Source organism: Lygodium microphyllum, unplaced genomic scaffold, assembly GCF_053477565.2.
Source record: "Lygodium microphyllum isolate KBCC unplaced genomic scaffold, Lygodium_microphyllum_v1.1.10 scaffold_31, whole genome shotgun sequence".
Taxonomy (NCBI): domain Eukaryota; kingdom Viridiplantae; phylum Streptophyta; class Polypodiopsida; order Schizaeales; family Lygodiaceae; genus Lygodium; species Lygodium microphyllum.
Genome location: NW_028229514.1, coordinates 1,119,403 through 1,140,309, shown reverse-complemented (window position 1 = coordinate 1,140,309; position 20,907 = coordinate 1,119,403). Strand labels below are relative to the sequence as shown.

The 20,907-nt window shown below is 38.1% G+C and overlaps 1 protein-coding gene across 1 annotated transcript in view; it reads right to left on the bottom strand.

Annotated features, from left to right (window-relative positions):
- Nucleotides 1-10,932: 10,932 nt before the first annotated feature.
- LOC148009256 (GPN-loop GTPase QQT2-like) overlaps nucleotides 10,933-20,907 on the bottom strand; it is a 65,433-nt gene continuing 55,458 nt past the window's right edge. The window contains exons 2-5 of the mRNA XM_087673553.1: nucleotides 14,308-14,534; nucleotides 13,930-14,220; nucleotides 11,607-11,812; nucleotides 10,933-11,512 (exon numbers count right to left, since the gene is read on the bottom strand). Of these exons, the coding sequence (XP_087529679.1) occupies nucleotides 11,272-11,512; nucleotides 11,607-11,812; nucleotides 13,930-14,220; nucleotides 14,308-14,534 (965 nt within the window). The 3' untranslated portion in view covers nucleotides 10,933-11,271. The remainder of the gene's footprint in view (nucleotides 11,513-11,606; nucleotides 11,813-13,929; nucleotides 14,221-14,307; nucleotides 14,535-20,907) is intronic.

Genomic DNA, 20,907 nt, shown 5'->3' with positions numbered 1-20,907 from the left:
TGCTCTCTTTTCTAATGCAATGTCATAGTACTTTTGTCCTTCAGTAAATTCTCTATGTCTTTGTCATTCTTATACATAAGATGTCTTTATGAGTCCAAGTCTCAATCTTGGAACCTAATTTACTTGTGTAACAGTCAGTCATGTCAATGTCTTCATGAACTCACTCTTTCTCTTCCAACCTCCATAGCTTCCACATCTACCATCCCGTGTCTTTTCACATGGTATCAAAGCTCAGTTGAGCATGGCACTACCTCCTTAGTCTCTTCTTACCTCCGATCATCTCTTGCCAGCTCACATTCAGCTCAACACTTCATTTTTTCAACTTCATCTTCAGTGAATCTTGTGACTGCCATATCCAAACATGACCTAGTGTACTTGGAGCTTCCATATCTCATCATAGAGGTCATATATTTGGAATCTTCCTTCTAAGGAGTTATGTCTTTGCTCAAGACAAAGCTTCCTATCACATAACACCTTGACATTGGCCACTCCAAAGCTCAATATTGCCAAAATTCATGGTCGCTACCCAAAATGCGTCTGCTGCCGTTCGTACTACTGCTGCTGCCATCACTATAGTTCATGATGTTGACGACAACCATAGGGAATTTATAGCCCATCATTAAATATTCATTTCCATATTAAAAGTTTTCAAAATGATCAAGTATATCTCTTGCAATGTCAAAAAAACCAGGCTACCCCCAAAAACCCTAACTATGACTCCATAGCCATTTTCACCTAAGCTCAAAAATCTCATCATTTTTTCTCTCCTTCCACCTGGAGCAACCCATTGCCACTCTGATCTATTTTCCTAGGATCAAAACAAGAAGGGGAAGGACCTAGAAAGATTGTAGAAGGATCGATGACCCCGAACTAAGAAGATTCAAGTTTGACATCAACTCAGACATAGTCTTTACATAGTGTGTTTTCACACTGTCATTACTTGTGTCTCTTGACACACTGTAATCTACTCTTCCACTAATAAAATTTGAGAATTCTGGAGTTTATTTTTTGTTGTCCCTGCAAATCCAACATGGAAAAATACTCTCCAACAACTCACTTCAAAGGAGTCGGGTTTCACACCTGGCAAACCCACATCAAACTCATTCTGATGAAGAAGGGCCTCTAGGCCATTACCATTAGAAAAGAAAAGAAGCCTCGTGATGTGGACCTTGCAGTCACTTGGCAAAAGAATGATGATAAGGCTCAGGCCATTATCAAATTGGAGCTAGACAATATCTATATCCACCATGTGGATAACTGTGATACTTCACATGATACATAGAAGAGACTTAACACTTTGTTTTGTGCACAATCTAATTCATCAAAGTATGGTCTCTTGATTGAATTTTTCAGGCTTGAAATGAAGTCCAGCACATCACTTGCCACACATCTAAATTACATGGAAGGACTTCTAACCCAGCTTGCATGAATCAACATTAAAATGGAAGAAGATGTTCGCATTGGTGTTCTACTTAAAAGTTTGCCTCCTAAATATAATAATGTATCAACAACTCTAATCAATATGCCAAACCCTGAGCTTGTTGATATCCAAGCATCACTATTAGAGTAGGAAAAGAAGCTAAAAAATAAGGAAGAAGCAAGCACCTCTAGAGATGAACAAGCATTATATGTTGGCAACAAGTACAAAGGCAAGAAGGACCAGCTTTTCTGTGACTTCTGCAAAAGGACCGGACACACCGAGAAGTTCTGTCACACCAAAAAGAGGTCCCAAAAGGCCTATCTAGTTGCTGTTAAAGAAGAAGAAGAAGAAGACCACCAAGAGAAGGACAAACCTCATCAGTCCTTCTATTTGGATAGACTTTTTTAGCCTTGTATTACCTAGCCCTAATGCTTCGGACATAAACTTATAAACTCCTCATGTAGCCTTATACTACAGCCTCTGTACACTTTGTGAGGCCGTTGTTATAGCCTCTGGATGTCCATCATGCTTGTGGTACCCACACTTAGCCTTTTTTGCAATAGCCCTCTGGTTTTTTGCCATGTTTATGGTGTGCCCACACTTTCAGGTGTTGCTTTCACTAAAGCCTCTATATGCTTTGTACTTTTGGTTGTGATTGAGGAGGGGTGTTGAGATGTTTACAATCACACCTACTTCAATCTCTTTGTAAGGAGAAGTGAGGGCTCAGGATTAGAATCCCATATGCACAGCAGGAGAAGTGCTACCATTCAGTTTCCTATAAAGTATTGTACTTGCTCTCTTTTCTAATGCAATGTCATAGTACTTTTGTCCTTCAGTAAAGTCTATGTGTCATTGTCAGTCTTATACACAAGATTGTGTTTATGAATCCAAGTCTCAATTTTGGAACCTAATTCACTTGTGTAACAATCAGTCATGTCAGTGTCTTCATGAACTCACTCTTTCTCTTCCAACCTCCATAGCTTTCGCATCTACCATGCTTTAGATCCCCATCTTTTCACATCAAAGAGGATAGCCATAATAAGTTGGCCCATCATTTCTATGGCCCCTATCACATCCTAAAGAGAGTTGGTGACTTGGCTTACCGATTAGAGATTCCCTTCACTACTAAAATGCACAATGTATTTCATATCAACCAATTAAAGCCCTTTATTGGCACCTTAGTAGACTATGTGAAAGAGTCAAGGCATCATTGAGTATTTCCTTGAGGCAATCATTGGGCAACGAGATAAAGCTTGAGATCTTGATCCATCAAGAAATACTTCATCAAATGGCAAGGCCTACCCTTGGAAGAAGCCTCTTGGAACTGAACCACTTTCATGGAAGAGTTTCCTATGCATGAGTGTATTGAGATATATATAGATAGAGATATGTAGGGATTATGTGGATGATTCATAAGGATATGTATACATGTAGATTTCAGACAACATGTGCAAATTCATCTCTTTTGACTTTCATCCTAGTTCATGCTCATGCTGATTCCTAACTTTTTCGCACTGCTTGGGGTGATCTTCAAGCCTAATGCTTGAGAGCAATTTGTGCAATTGAAACTCATATGCCTCAATTTTCATCTCAGTGCATGTGTATCAAAAGATTATTGATAACAAAAAGCGTATATTAATATATTTTGTGATTGAAAAATCAACATTCCACTTATCTTGTATCTAAGCCAAATTTTGGATTCCAAACCTAATGATAAGCGTGATATCAGGGACTACTCTACCTCTCACAGAGGGAGTACATTCATAAAGTCCTTGAGTATTTTCACATGCATGACGTGAAGCCTATTCGCTGTCCATTACCTTCTTATGTGAAGGTTTCATAGGCCGATTGTCCACAGACAGATGAGCAGAAGGCCAAGATGGCCAAGATCCCTTATGCCTCATCCATAGGAAGTTTGATGTATGCCATGATAGCCACTCGACCTGATATTGCCTTTGCAGTTGGTGTTGTGGCATGTTATATGGCTACACCTGGCGTAAAACATTGAGATGCCATGAAGGGTGTCATGAGGTACTTGAAGGGCACTGTAGATATGTGTATTTGCTATGGTGGCTAGGATACAGGAGTTGTGGGGTACACAGACTCTGATTATGTACATACAAATAGTAAGAAGTCCACTTCTGGCTATGTATTCACCTATGATGGAGGTGTTGTCTCTTGGATGCCTAGGGTTTAAAGTGTATGGCTCTCTCTACCACTGAGGTTGAGTATGTTGCAGCCACTGAGGCTTGCAAGGAGGCCATATGGTTGGGTCGTTTGGTTTATGACCTTGGGATTGATACTATACCTACGTTGCATTCAGATTCTATGAGTGCTATTCAGCTAACCAAGAATCCAATCTTCCATGCAAAGACAAAACACATTGAGACAAGGTATCACTTCATACGTGGGGTTGTGGAGGACAAGCCTGTTGACCTTATCAAGATCTCCACTGGCAAAAATCCTATAGATCTACTCATGAAAAGCCTCACTACTGAGCATTTTGCCCTCGGGGGGTTCACTATAGATGTTGTATGGTATCACATGAGTGTAAGTAAGGGGGGTTTTGGAAGGGGACACTTAAGCGTATACATTAGAGGTAGACCCCTCTTAATTTCCTATATTGAACTTAAATTTAAGGAGGGGATAGAGGGAAAAAAGAAGGGGGGGATGCATTTGATCACCTCTCTCCATATATTGGTCTCTCCATGGCATACAAGAGACCTTGACAAGTAAGGTTAAAATCCTAAACCCTCACATCGTAGGGTTATTGAATTAATCATAGTGTGGGAGGGGGGGACTTGGCACTCTCCCATGGTTTTGGTAGAGAGATTCAACTCCCCTTCTTCAAAAGAGAGCTTGGTATCCGCTTGGTGTAGTCACTTTAAGTATAAAGGGGTTTGATTCCCCTACTCTCTCTCCTCATATGGTAAGAGGGCATGGGCACTCAAAAACATTGCAACACATACTTTGATGGTATCCAAGTGCCACTACATAAATCACTTTGTGATATGACCATTTTGATACTTTTAATTGCTTAGGATAATTCCAACTTTTAAAAAAGAAAGTTAGTTATGTTCTATGAAAACTTAGATTTAAGAAAGGGGATACATAAAAAGTCATACATGTATATATCTTAGAAGCTTAAATAGGGGGATATATTAGTCTTACAATCTTCATAAATAGGGGTTTTTTAGAAGTCCTTGCACACAGGTGACATGCCTTCTTTACTATGAGTGAACCCCCCATGGCTTTGCCTTCCTCAAGAGTTTGATGGGCATTGGATGAGATGATGTGTTTCCTCATCCTATTGTACATGTGTATATTGTACTGTCTTTTCTTTTTCTTTTCACTCCTCACTCGGGCAGATTTTCCTTTAAGTGGGAGGTTTTTGGGAGTAAATGTGCCTCCGCCTAGCCGCCCGTGTATTACTACACTGACAGTACTTGCCATTGCACACTGCAGGTGGCAGGCGCCTATTACCGTCACTTTATTCTTTATTCTTTTAGTGACAGTTTGAATAAAGGAAGGCCCGTTGGTCACACATTGTGACTGTTGGAGTTCCCATTTGGTCTCTCTCTCTTTCTTTCTCTTGCTCTCCCACCATAGCTCTTCCAAGCAAGCTTCGATCCTTTGCACCTTTCACATGTCTTGTTTTTTGATTTTTTACATTTTTTCCTTGATTCTTGCTCTTCATTTTCTAATGAGCCATCCTTTTATGCTTCTTCTTAGGCCTTCCTTGCATCTTGTGTCATTCATATGGTTAATATTACCCCCCTTCTAGCCAAGTTGGCTCCACATCGAGCTAATAACAATTGAGGACAATTGATATCCCACCCCGGGGGTATGATGCCAGGAGGCATATTCCACGGTGGATTCCATGAGGTTTTGTGGTGGATTCCATAAAATTTTATTACCAGGGCTCATACACAAGGTGGATTCCTTGTGCAAAAAGTCGATAGGTACGCCTGTCCTTTTCGGGCGTCTTGTTAATTTAATGTGCAAGTGGGTGATTCCATAGCGGGTGATTCTGCAAAATACATATTCAAATTAATAGATGTTTATAAGTTTAAAGTGCGCACTCGTAATAAATTAAGGTTAGGATTGAGTTCTAACCAATTTATTTATTTTGTAGCTGAAGACTACTAGGTATTCACTTTTGTTGGTTTAATTTTATTATTTTCTAACAATTGTGAATGCTTCAATTGATGTGTAGAGCAAGCAGCGGTGGCGTTGGGAAGCACTAGAGGATAGTGTGTATTCAAATCATTATCATTTTTTATGGGCGCGCATCTTAGGCATGGCGCCAATATTTTGACGTGCTTATTTATTGAAGCACTTGATATTTATTTATTATTTTTGTATGCGCATGGACGCACGATTTAAATATTTGTATTGGACATTATATTTGGGTACCACCCGACTCCTTGGGCGCCCAATAGCTTTAATTCTTTAGTGGGACAAAAGTAAACACAAAAGCTAAAGCGTGCTAATTGTAAATTGGGCTATTTTTTGAGCTTGGAGATCAATAATATATAAAATACATGCTTTGTGGAGCGCTCACACAAGGCATGGGGAAAAATTGTATCCAATTAGTCTCTTGCTTCATGTTGTGCAAGCTTTCTTCCTTGTTCTTTGTGCAAAAGTAGAGTTCTTTTGTTCTTGGGGACCTTTCGGCGCTTACTACGCGTGCATACAGCGTCTGATCTGTGCACCATGTGGATCATGAGCTATGAACCCAAACAAATGCAATTTACATATAGCTTGGATGGAATTGGGTGGATTTCAAGAAATCCCTAAAAGAATGGATCTTCATTACCTAATGTGCAGAAGAGTGATGTACATAAACCTTCTATTAACACCGACATAGTGGCTAAAGGTAGTATGCTTGAGACTTCAAATCTTGAGCCTAAAGCTACTAATATCCCTACTAGCCCATCCTATCAGTTAGACCAAGTTGAGCCAGTTGAACCCTGAGATATCCCAAAGGAGGTTGCTCAAAGTCACCTCTAGAGGGGCATGTGATAAGATGAAGTTGATTTAGACTTTTAATATATATTTGCAATCACAACAGTAGTAGAGCTGCAACAACAATAGATGCAAGCTTCTGCAAAAATTGAAATCTATAGTGGTTAAGGCTTTGTAGCTTGTGGAAAATGAAATGAAATTATTTACCAATCATAATAGTCTGACTTTGTTGCATTTGTATGTAGTAGAAATATAATTTTTTGGGATTTCACAAGTTGCATGGAGCTAGTACTTTGTCAACTCATCACACGAGTTAAAAGTGTGCATTACTAAATTCTAAGTGAAGGAGCCAAATCGGGTTGAATTTAAAAAGGCTTTAAGAGAATATATATACATAGAGGATGCTAATTTGATTTCTCATAGAATATAGGTAACTAAGCCTAACAAAAGACTTGTAACCACTAAATTGCTATGTGAACTTGAAAGCACATATTATTTAGTTAGATGTAGCAAAGTAGTTGGCTCTTAAAGACGCAAAAAATTGAGATGTTTTTCTAGGCAATAGATCATGCCTTATAGGAGAATTTGAAAGATCCTTTGGAAGATTAAATAACAGAAATGACGCAGAATCTATTACCTTAATGAACTTGTGAAGAAACAAAGAAGAAGGGCCAGATTGCATGTTGGGACTTTGCCTAACACCTCTAGAAAGGCACAATAGAATCTATAGTTAATCTATTTATGCCTATGGTTGTACCTCCTACACCAATAGTGAAAGAGGATGTCATGGATGAGTTAGTGAAAGGGATGCACAAACCTAGAATTGAAGGTTATGAAGTTGGACTAGGCTAGATACCAAGCAAAATGCAATGCCAAACAAATTGAAGGATCTGTGGATTGACAATAAATCTTAGCAAACTAGACAAGATTGTGAAAAACTTTTGGTGGAGCATCCTATTCTCCTGGAATAATATGCCAATGATTTTGGAAACTTGTTATAGAGACTTGCAAACTCCTTTGTCATCATTAAGCCACTTGAGAATGAAACCCACTATATGCATTGACCATTTGAGGGGATCAAGAAAAAGAGAAGTGGAAGGAGGAAAGGGAAAAAATGTTAATTGATGAAGAAGAGGATAAGCAAAATTATAAAACAAAGAAACAAGAAATAAAAGGGAATCGCACAAATGAATGCATTCTAATAGGAATGGATATAGAGAAAAGGCTAGAAATGTTGAAACAACAGGGGTAGAATGCATAAGAAGAGGAGGGGTAGGAAATATGCAATCAATAATAAAAGAACAATGAGTAAAATGGGTATCTGAGGTTTTAAAGAAGATTGGAATAAAAGAGGAGGGAATGAGCTAAGATTGAGTTTGCAACATGGAAAGGTAGGCTTCCTATTTATGAGAAATTTGTTGATAATACATAAGTGAAGGAATTGCTATACCTATGGTGGAATAACAATAATAAGCCTCGAAAAAGCAAGAATAAAATGGAGGATTTTGAGAAATATAGGACAAAAGATCGTGCCTCAATTGGGTATGATTCTGCAAATAGGGGCCTTCAATTATCTCTAATTTAGAACAACATATTCCACTAGAGAATGCCAAGATTCCGCAAAATATATATTCATCCTAGAGGAATAACCTTGGAAAAGCTCATCAACATGCAACTCCTCCTTTAGGCTCTACCTTGGTCTACTCAAGAGGATTGAAGGTTCCCATCCCTGGATGCAATTAATCCAATCACTGGCTCTCTAATGCAATGGTTGCAAGATGCACTTGGCCAAATGGCAAGATGTGATGAATGGTTGCTCCATCAGGATTATCCAATCTCAAGTCAATTAAGCTTTGGCAAATGCATGGACTAAAGTGCTCACGGACTCAAGTTGGCCCACGGAATGGAGTTGTAAATTTGATCCATCCCTCCTCTGCAATGTATGGTTGGTCCCACATGCCTACAACCCACCATTTTCCTTGGCTTTGAAGAGCACCAAAATGGCTAAAAAATTACACACAAAAGGGATTAGCCAATGTGTAGATGTATGGAACATTGTAGCTCATAAATTTAGAGATCCACTATGGATCAAACAGCACTTGAATCTCACTGACAAGAAATAGGCTTGGATTGAGCAAAACTACCTAACATGTATGGCCTATTGCCTATGAAGCCGACGGACTTCACCCAACCAAAGTACTAGAGGGAGCTAGTAGACGAACATATGGCATTGTGACAAGAAGCATGATATCATGGCCCCATCCTCTAAAGTGATTATATAGATCTATGGAAGAGATGCTTTCCACATGCGAGCATTAAATCATGGGTGAGATGCCTCCATAGGGTCTAGAAGGCAACTCCCTCTCCCAAAAGTAATTTTCTTCTATGGAGGATAGTGAGTCCTACTAGTTCGTAGCCACCTGGCTAAAAATTATCTCACTATTATATGCTATCTGCAAAAGACAGGAGAAAATGGTGATCCACCTACTATGGGAATGTGCCAAAGTGCGACTTGTTACGAACTTGATTAAAAGTTTCCCAAAATTGGCTAATCTCAAATATAATTTAAGCATGAAAACCGCCCTTTTTGGTGATCTAGATGGCCTTGATGACCAAACATTGAAACTTATGAATGATATTAGAGCTCTCATCCTTAGGTTTATATGGAAGTTACATAATGAAATGTACTTTGGAAAGAATGTTATAGTCTCTTTGATGGACATGTCAAGGGAGTTGAAGGATTCTACTGGTAATCTTATGACTAGATTGGGAAAAGCCCATTGGATTTATGAACTATTTGCATGGAAATTGGCTATTTGGCTAATGCATATTTCATATGCTTGTAAATATTTGCTTTTGATTATGTAATATTATCATCTCACATTAAAACTTTTAGAATATTAGTTAGTAATTGTTTAGTTAATTAACCTAATTAATCACTATGTAATTGTAATGATTAGCTAATAATTAATCACTCTAATAACTAACTAATTTGGCTTAAGTATGTTAGTTATGTGTTAGGCTTAAGGGATGGGTTTTAAACAAGTAGCTATCTATTATTAAGTAATTCATTATTGATGGTGGTTATTTTTCAAGCATAAAACTAATCATTGCTTTACTTGGAAAGTTTTATGTGCGTACAAGAGAACGTTTTCATTTGCTTCTATTTGATCATTGCAAGCTTCAATTTAGCTAACACACTACAATCTTCATACGTACAATCTTTCACAAGGTTAGGTCTACCTTCATCAATAAAAGAAAATAAAGAAAAGCAAAGAAAGATATGTCTCTCCTCGAAAGACAAGGGAATGGCAACTTCATAGTTAGAAAATAAAGAAACTTATGCACACTCTTCACCAAGCCACTTGCGTAGTGTGTTTATGTGTAGCTACAAGTTAAGTCTCAAACCAAAAGTAACTTTCACCCCAAAAAAAAAGTCAAATGTAAAAACCATGAAATCTCAAATTTTGATCATGCAACTTTCTTGTTTTCCATTTTGTGTTTTGTAAGATATTCTTCATCAACATGTCTCAAGTTGTACAAGAAGTTTCTAACCAAATTTGATTAGCTCCAAAAGTTCGAGCAATATTCATCTAATGCACAACTTAAAAGAGATGTTTCATTTTGCTTAGATATACTTAAAGAAATTGTGCTTTTTTTAATGTAAAAATTAGGATGCAAAACTATATTCAATCATAGAATGGTACTATTGTGATGAACAAATACACATTCTTATGCTAATAGGATACACAAGAGTAATGCACTCCATGCAAATTCCAAATCACAAAACCTCATTAAGAACTTCTAAGAAAAGGAAAACTATGGCTTTCAAAAAAACATCACTAAAATCAATTAATGTGCTTTATGTTCAACTTTCATTTTTGAACAACAAAAAATAATGCACACTGCTCCAAACCTTTCAAAATAAGCACCTAGCTGCACATGTTAACCTGGCTCAAAGTTTGAGAGATTAAGTCACTGCAAAGACGAGCTGGATTGAGAAAGACGAGGAGACATATGTTTGATAGGAAATTTGTTTTGATAAACCCAATGTATTTCACTGGCTTTCGTCACAAGATTTAATTTAAGGTTATGTCCCATTGCAATGCAAGAGAGCATAAGAGAGATTGCAGACAAAGGCATTTGTGGGTTCACTGCACAGCATTGACCAGTTATTAAGTATTCATGCTTATGATGTGATTGCTTCAAGATCTTGCTTTGAGGTGTTGAAGGTCACACATTAGATCTAAGAGTGGAAAGCTTGCTTCCACCTGGTGAGATTTCATTGGCTGTGGAAACTACTGATAATGCAAGTGGTCATCTTTGTGCCCAAAAAGATCTTACTCTTTTTGACAAAGAGCTCCCACCCAAGTTAAAGTTGTACAGCAAGTACTTGCATCAACAAAAAACATCCCAACATGAAGATTGTCAGCTAAGATATTCAAACTTGCACCAAAATCTATGCAGTCAAGCATAACCCCAGCCAATCCTCCAAGAAATGTCAAATTACTAAACTTTCAAAGTTGAGGATTTTACACAAGTGCTGAAAACAAAGTCTCCTTCACACTTTTACCATGATGTTCGTGGGAACATTGATAACAGTCACCCAATATAGTCACATAAGTCTTACTGCAGCGATATGTGTGCATGACTGACAAAGCACCACCTTATTAAATCCCCCAGCTACAATTAAAGTCTTGTGTTGCTTGTGTTCTTCACTTTCTGAACCAAGCCAGTTGTTTACAAAAAGGATGTACATAATGCCTACCATATGGAGACTCAGACCAGGGTCAGAACAGGTAATTTGCAAATAAAGATGTTACAAATGTATGGCCAATTTCAAACATGAAGGTATCATCTAATATTGCTGATTTGAGATGATGCTAATAGCGATCATCTTCCTCATCATCTTCAACTTCATCTTCATTGTCATCTGTTTCTTCATCTGTTCCCTCATCTTCTTCAATCTCATCTAGCTCCATTACATCCTTTCCCTTGGCTGAACTCAGTACCACCTTCTGGCCCTTCGATTCTTCGATATCTTTATTCAACCGATTTAGACTCTCTTTTCGCTTCAGCTCTTCCTGATTCTCCTTCTCTGCTCTCTTAGCCTCCAGCTCTTTTCTGTGAAAAGTAAGATCTTTATTTAGCATTCAAAACTACAAATTATACCAGCATACGCACCAAAAATGGAAACATTCAAAGCTTCTATACAGACCTGTATGTGCCCATATACTCATCTGCACATGCTTCAACGGCCTCAAAAAAAGCATTTACACCGACCCCAGTGATAGCAGAGACTCCAACACTATGTAGATTTTGATAGAACTCGTCAAGAACTAGGCATAAACTGCGACTTAAGTTTGAAGTGTATGATTTCTCAGTCTCTACTGCTGATTGAAAAGCTTCAAAGTCATTCATCCACTGCAAATTCAAAGGATTCAATCTTTCTTACAACATATACCAACTAGTAGAAACATTACACCGATAAGAACATTTGGAGATAAGAAACTTTAAAGTATCTGTAAAGGATGGGAAACTTGTTTCTGAAACCTGTGTTTTTTATTGTGTATGTCTCTATGTTCGTTTATGCATTGCTAACTGCTGTGCATACTTTGACAAAATCCCCTTAATAGATAAAGATATAAGATTAAACCCTTTCCCACACAGAGAAATTCAAGCTCAATATGCATCAAGCTTGCAGTTCCAGTTGTTGATGCAAGGTCTTAGGTTAACCATTGTGCAATGAGTGTAAGAATAAAATCGGACATATGTGTCCATCAAAGCAGAATCAAATTGTGTCCATCAAAGCACAATCTTGTCTGCCAAGACCCGTGTGGACAGAACACTTGCATTCACTTCCCCATTCTTTATCTTGTACTAGACCTGCTGTTCTACATAGTTATACTAGCATAATGTTTTGTTGCTCTTCACTTTGATTATCTCTATGTTACCCTCTCTTGGGTTCTTTATGTAGGCTAATGTTTCAAATGTGACCATTTTCAACATTTCTAAAAGACTTTCCTTAAGAAAGGAAATTGTCTATGTTATGAGAGCCCATCAACTTTGGTAAATAATAATATCAATACGGGTTGCAACAAGTGGGCAAGCAAGATGATGACAAGTTGCAAACACCAAGAGTAAGAAAGGCTTTCTAATAGTGGTTCTAGTGCTTCCTAGTTATCTTCCTCAAAGCTGGCCAAGGGATAATCTCATGTTGCAGCTCTTATAAGGCACCTATCATTAGCTTGTTATCATAAGAGATGATCCGCATAATTGGAAAGATTAATTGTGTTGCTACTGTTGATATTAAATCTACTTCTCTTAGTATGCCACTGACTAGAGATGGGATTAGTCCTTTGTCATCTTTTGAACCTCTTCAATTGTCTATTTTACAAGCTGCTTCTTATGGACACAGATCTTATTACTAGATGAAGCCATGTGCCAGGATCTTTGATCCATCTGCACCTCCAACTTTGATTTTACTACTCTAGATAGAATGCTAACCTTGGCCCCAATTTAGCTCACCCATTTGCAACTGTTTGCAGCAATCATAAAGTCCAGAAAAAAAAACCAGCAGGGCAATGCTCACATGCACTTGTGCACCCTTGTTTTATGAGTAACAATTGGATGCCTGCAGTATCAAAATTCAACTTGAGGTCCTGCACTCCCAATTTGATCAATTATGAGTCTTGGATGAATTTCCATAGTTCAAATTCCTCCCCAATTGTTTTTGCCACATATTTGTAAAAGTATCCAATCAGATACTTCAGCAACTATAGAAATTTTTTTAAAGCCAAAGATCAATATTCTCCCCTATGTTATGGGCCTGTGATTTTAGCAGTTATGCTTGGAAACTAAATAATCTGTAAGCTGGTAAAATTTTAAGTCAATTTATCAATGATAGTAGATTCTTTAGTTTTGCTCACACGGACTACTTACTTTTGGCTAACATATGGACTACCACATCAAGACTCCGCACCTATGGCCGGCCATGTCAACACTTTCAAAGAATCACCACTTATGACTGTCATACTTCCAAAACAAACACACTCAGCTTCCACTGATGAGATGAATACAGAGTGTTGCTTCTTTATGGACCAAAAAACAAGACCACTCTGAAAAGACGAACAGTACCTATGACGTTTTCTTGAATCAATATCTTCTCCCAATCGTCATTTTTATATTCAAAACATTGAATACCCTGCCTATAAGTAATGCCAAAGATGGCTACACCTTTGAAACGGCCCCCAGGGCATCCTTCACACATTATATCCATATCCTACGAACTAAAAATATGAGATTTATTTGTATGTCCAAAATGAAATAGCAATCACAGGGGGCAAGAAACAGGAAATCTGTTAACCAAAAAGTCTTGAAACAATGCATTTCTTGATGCCAGGTATATAGCATGGTTTACCTCATTCAGTTGCTATTCTTTTATTCTGACTTTAAGAAGAAGAGAAATTCCTTGACCTGGAACAAAAAAACCACACACAACTGAAAAGATATGGTAGGCTAGTAAGTGCAGAAATACTTACCTCAACAGCAAACTGGTGCTGAGCCACATCTGTTTTGTTGAATACAAGCAGCAAAGGAAGACGGGTTTTGTATAATATGCTACAAGCATAAAGCATGTTGCTCATAAAAGTGACCGGATTTGTCGAGCGAGGAGTGTCAATCACATATGTCACAACAGTGGGAAAGGTTGACGCAAATGCTTCTGTGATAATTGCTCCAGAAGCTGACCATGTAAAGATTTCAATCTGTCCTGGTGTGTCTACCAAAACATAGTCCAGCTCATTTGCCCTTTTCTCCACCAGTTCAACAACCTGAAGCCATATATATCAAACTAACTTTGAGCACTATAAATATACCAACTGATGTCTAACAAATGACCAGAATATATTAAAGAATACCTCATCAAACTTTGTAGCGAACAGGTTTAGAGATGTGAGAATACCACCATTTGGACCCAGATTGTATTCCTTCATGACATTCTTATAATTGACAGTGTCACGAATGTCTATGTTTGCAGTAAATGGTAGTGATACAACTGCAGGATCCAAGTTCAAAACATATCCTCTAAGTCCTAGCAGTTGAGTATCAGCAACTAGCCGATGTAGAAAAGTTGTCTTTCCACTTCCTGTGTGATAAATAGCATCAGATATCAGTCAGGTAAATACATGAACCTGTATGCTTCAGACAGGTCTTTTTTCTGTAATGAGTAACACCTTTTATCTTTATCTTTTGCTAAACTGAAATCTTGTAATCTGACATCAATGAAGTGTTGCACTGAACATTTCATAAAAATCTTCAGACACCTTAGTAAACACATTCAACCATAGTTCAAAAAGCTTGCCAGAAAAAGAGCACTGCTGTCAACAAAAGTCAGAACCTGAATAGAATTTTGTGAAACTACTTGAAAATAAAGGGCCCATGCACACAACCATAGTAGCCAGGAGTTTTGGAAATGGCACGATAGCAAATAAGTTTCAAACAAGTTCCCTGCATTATCTATGTTTAGGGACCATCTGACAAACATGTCTTCCATGTGTAGCAAAAGGTACAGATCATAGAGCTTGTACACATGAAATGTTCAAAGAAATACCCAATTTATCTATTACATACATGACCAATGATCAAAGGCTACAATATAAACCTCTAAACAATGTCAAACCTTCAAGAATAAATGCATTTCATGCTATTTCCAAAAGATTATGACTTAAAGCATCATGGTCAAAGACTAAATTCTAATGTGGTAATCTATTTACTGAGAGAGGGAGAGAGGTTTTGTTTTTGAAGTCATGAATATGGCTTTTGCATGCTGGCCAGATGGCCTCTTGTCCAGCTGCTCATTCTTGAACTCAAAAACACGCACACGCACATGAATATTCTGACTGCTGTCCACAGCAATAAACAATTAACTGTAATAGACTGTAATGTATTCACTGTGTGTGTGTGTGTGTGTGTGTGTGTGTGTGATGTCACGTCAATGGTCGCAAAGCTGTCATGATTTCCGAAGCACCTTACATTCAACACAATTTTCAAGACACCTTACAGTCAACACAATTTCCAAGGAAAAAAGTGAGAGAGAGAGATCTATTACCACAATTTTTGGAACCACAAAAATTTTGGATGATAAGAACATCTTAAATTTGTAAGAAACATTTCTCACGAGTTTCGTAGGTTTCATGTTTCAGAAATGAGTTTCCATGCAACTATGCACAAAACTGGCCTGACAACACAACTAAAGCATTGCAAGTTCAAAACTATTGGACTCGGACAGCAAAGCCTGTGCTGTGTCAAGATGGCAGACAGTGACCGACTAGAACCCAAAGAGTAACTGCAAAACCAGATATGCAATCAGAATGGGTGGTGAGTGTCATGTTGCACAGGTGCCTCTTACAAGCAACCTTGAAGAAAGATAATCAGAGTCCATGCCAGGATGAACTCAAATTTGCTCCACTTTATGTCTAATGAATGCCTCAAGTAAAGAATTTCACCAAAAAACTTGTGAGTGCACATGCACAAGCGGAAAGTGCACTGGAAGAGAGAAAAAATGAACACTTGAGAGAAGAAAACACAAACACTTGTATAATGCTGAATGAACAAGGCAGCATACAGGACCGATGCAACAGAGAATAGCCCTCACACAAGTGCTAATGAGCATTGAGCATTGTGTACTAGTCTCTAGACTCTAATAGCTACTGAGTAATAAGTATCTCCTATCAACATCAATGAATAATTGGCAACTATAGTCTAGACTCTGCAATACTAAACTGACTCCTGTATATCACGAGTCACGACTCATGAATCATCCAAACTCTGAGAATCTGTGCACCATCTCCTCGTCTGCATCCGAAGACCATGATCGAGAGGTTGATGAAGCAACCTTAGCCTCAACCTCAAACTCTGGCTTTAACTCTACCTATGATACATGACCATACGTGGGCCTCGTCTAACCCTCCTCTGTGCACGAGTCTCATGTATCGGTGCCGATAGCTCCTCATAGAGCATGGAGAAGATATCCCGCTCCTCCTATGGTATTGGCGGGACATCACACACCTCTATATCAATCTTGTCAACATTCACCTGTAAAGGTGAACGAGAAAGATATATCATATGAGATAAGATTCAACATGTTCAATGTTTACACATATCACAATTTACAATCCAACTTCCGAGCAATGAAAGTGTCAAGGTTAAAAAGTTAATTACACATAATATTAATCATTACCAATTTACCTGTGAAGGCTTAGGGGACAGAGCGGTCCTCTTAAGAAGCTAAAAATTGCAATGGCAAAACACTAAACGCTCCAACTGGACAGTTATGAGCTTGTTTCTCTTTTTGATTTGGAAAATGGCCCATGTGCTCCAGTTTCTCCCAATAAGTATTAAACTACAATCTTGCGAGAGAACCCGAATGGCAATGCGTTTCTATTTGAATTTAAGAGATTGAGGTTAAGTAATTAGCAATTGCTAATATGCAAGCTGCACAATTAACATTTAAGTAGACAATAGATTATAAAACATGTTCCCTAGGTTGCATAATGCATTAGATAATCAAGATTCAAAATATGAAAGCCACTAGTCACATGCCAAAGTAGAAGCACAATTGCCGTATTTCTCCCACCAAGAGACAAACTAAAGTTGTGTCTCTTACGCCTGGGTATGGGTCGGCGAAAATGAAAAAAATAATTACAAAATATCAACAAATCATCCTCTACTCTCCCCATCATATCTATATCATCCCCTGTGAGATGCCACATGTACTCCATAAAGCCCTCCTCTAACTCCTCGCTAGTGTACTACTCACTGCACCAAAGGGCATACAAGATATATGCGACAACATGGATTGGTTTATGAAACCAATCCCATCGTGCATTTCACATTGCATGAATCTCATCAACCCTTCAGAGCAAAAAATAATGGATCATAGATAAAATAACTTTAAAACTTGGAAGTTAAAATAATGATCAATCATCAGGAAGTCGTCATTAACACCAAATAATTACATGTATAAAAGTTAAACAAGAACTTACTTGTCTTGGAACAAAAAGCTATTGCGAAGCATGGCCTCGCTAATTTTATCCATATACTCATATAGAAGGCCCAAGTGGAACTTTTCACCAATGTCTCTCCCTCAACCCACCAACTCTCATTTAAAATATTGCGTCTAAAAGTAAGAGCCTTTGCAGACTCTCTCTTACTCCATGTGAGTCATTCCTGGCATGCAATGATTCATATCAAATTTGGACGGACCCGTATCAACCTTTTCAATACAATAAACATATGAGCAAATCTAATGATAGAGGGCTTCAATAGCTTAAGTGTACTATTGGCTCGAAATATGCTTGTACGGATGGTCTCTTCCGAAACCTTACTATGCTTGTCGTCTTGAAAATGTCATCCACCCGAGATATTTGCCCAACATCTTCAATAAGCAAGTCAAGGCAATGGAATACACATGCAGTCTATAGACACACAATTGCTTGCATTATTTGTCACTATATTCACTATTCATTTACTTCATTATTCTCTATGTTCACTGTCTTTGTATTACCCTAACCCTGACTATGTTCTGTGTTAGCAGTTTATGCTTTTGTCATACGATTTGGTTTTGTGTTTTTTATATTTTAGAGTATTTCTTCACACCTTGTACTTTGGTTGTTATTTATCTAACTTCTTTGGGTCAAATATCTTGGTTTTCTTCCTTTGTGGTTCTTCTGCTAAGACTTTATGTCATGATAATATGTATTTTTGAAACCTCACTTAACATATGGATTAATTTTTAGTAACATGGTTATGTAAATGTTGCACATGTGAGGTGTAACTGGGGTTAGAGGAAATTTATGAGCCTGGGACCTAAGAAAATCACGAGATGTCAAAGACAAAAGTTGCTAGGAGTTATACTACACACATATTTCGTGGTATACGACACCAATTGTTAGTCTAAGTCATTCATTTGGCCATAAGTATCAGTTGTAGTGATACTAAAGAAGTGTCATTTAATGGTACCTAATATCAATCTGATGGTGAAAGATGATACAAAGACACTCAAGAATGAAAGTTGCCTAGCTAATTTCATTATTGACCAATCAGATTACTTTTTGGGACATCGAAATAATTAATAGATTAATTTTTAATATTTAAAGACTGAAAATTAATGTTTAATTTATTTAATTATGAATATTGCTGAAAAATGGGATTAAAAGGTTGCCTCATGTAAGTGTAAAACACGTTTTTAGGGATTGGTGGAAGTCTATACTAGCCATTGTGAGAAAGAAGGAGGCTATTAGAGAGCAAGGAGAGACTGCTGATCTGATTTTCAACCACTAAGGATCAATCCTACAGCATGAGACATCAGTTTGGAGCCCTCTAAGAGCAAGTGACAATAGCCCAAGGTTCTTTTGGTGCAAATGATAGCATATAGAATGGGACAACAATCTGTCTAGCAGTCCTAAGCTGTAGATGACAGCTTACATGGCTATTTAGTAAGGCAACACCAATAAATGACTAATTTTCTTCAGTTCTTCCCAAAGAAAGTCTGAATTCTCTCTCTCTAGCATGCTCTCTCATCTCCCAACCTTGCTCCAAAGATTACAACATTAAGATAACCGAAGGCTGAGAAATTTCAAATTTCTCTACTGTAAACCCTAAGAAGCGTGCCAAAAATTGGAAGCTCCAAGACTTAGATTCAACACAGCCGAGGCTATTTTTCAGTCAAATTCAAGTATCAAATCAATGAATTTGGGGTATTTTCTATCTCCATCAAAGTGAGTGAAGGTCAATTGACTACCCGAATCAAAGGGGCAAATCAGATTGAAAACTCGCTAGTCATTTTGGACAGCAAGGGAAATTGAAATACCGAAAGGAATTGGGAAAATCCCATTGTACATCAACTTCTTCTTTAATTAAGTTAAAGAAATACCGAAAAGAATGCTAGTTTTGGAGCTAACAGGGTGTCCATTGTCTAAGATTGTGAGTTAATTTGCATTTCTCAGTTTTTTGATAATGTTGCTGTTGTAACTAAGTTGTAATCAAGAAATTACCACCCATCCACGGAAGGAAGGCTAATTTCATGGTTCCATTGCTGGGATGCTATCAAATCCTTTGAATTGGTGGGCCTGTGGCACTTCATTGCAGCTTGGGACTATTGCATTAGTGTTGAAATTACTCTCAGCAGTGAATTACAACAAGCATGTCTTCATATGGTGATATGGGATCAAGTGGAGAGGATGCATCACTCCTTGGTCAGTCACGTGGTGAAGGAGGAAATGCAATGACCGATGTTAGGCATGGTTCTCAACATGGACAACAAGCTGAAAATGTAGGAAATGACCCAAAGCTTGGCACTTCAATGCATAAAGAGGTTGATGACCAGCAAGGGACTGAAGAATTCAATGATAGCTTCAAGGATCGAATGCGTATAACAGCAAATCTTTTTGCTGAATTGGCAAAAGATCCCCAATTTTCTTGATTCATAAATGCCCCAAGAAAGGATAACAAAGGCAAAGAGAAGAAGACACTTTCTACAACTTCGACACAGCCACAAGAACCGAAGGAAATGCCTAAGCCTTCTTTGGAAGAGCCCAAAATGCCTGATCAGCACAAACACTTGGTACCCGTGGGGCAGCAAGGGCAAGTGCATCGCCAACTTGATAGTGTCAATCCATGGGAACATGCGTAGCAAGGTAATTATGCACAACCAAGCATAGGACAGCAAGGATACTTTGGTAGCGGCCGTAAGGGAATGTATGGCTCAAATCCCAATGGTATCCAGCAGCAAATACATGGCTCACAACACCCAATGTATCTGGGTAATGCAAGTGGAATGTTTGATTCCATGTATGGCAGCATAGGCATGATGCCTAGGGTACAAATAGGGCCATATGGATATGTATCTGCACCCCCAGGGACTCTCGGAGCACAAGGATTTGGTGCTAGTCATATAGGAGTATCTGATAGTGCTAGTTATCATGTAAATACAGCAAATGCACCCTTTTTGCAGCAGCCTATTCATGATAACTTGACTTTCATAGATCCGCCGAAGGACTATGATGAAGGTGGTCAAAGTGTGAAGCTTGAGCCTTTCAATGGTGCAAAAGGGAAGATTTCCTGAAGCTGCTGCTAGTTTTTGCTGTTAGAGAAGGAAGAAGGCTGCGTGTAGCCTAAAAATTTGGGGCTTTTCCTGGATTTGGAAACCGTAATGCAAAACAGTGACATTTGACCCAAAAATTGCAAAACATTGTGCGCATTTGCCCCCAAAAATTTTGGGGCTTTTCATGTATAAGTGAAATTTTGCTTAGTTGAGCCAATTTCATTGTAATTTTTGCACATTTGGATCCTGAAATTTGGGGGTTTTGCAGAATTTGTGAAATTTCTACAACAATTGCCCGTATTTGATACTTGGGATGATGTATTGATGCAATTGGGGCAAATTCACTCGAAAATTTTAGGGCTTTTCACATAGGTGATACATTTTGAGCCGATTTGTGCTTTGACAGTGAAATTGC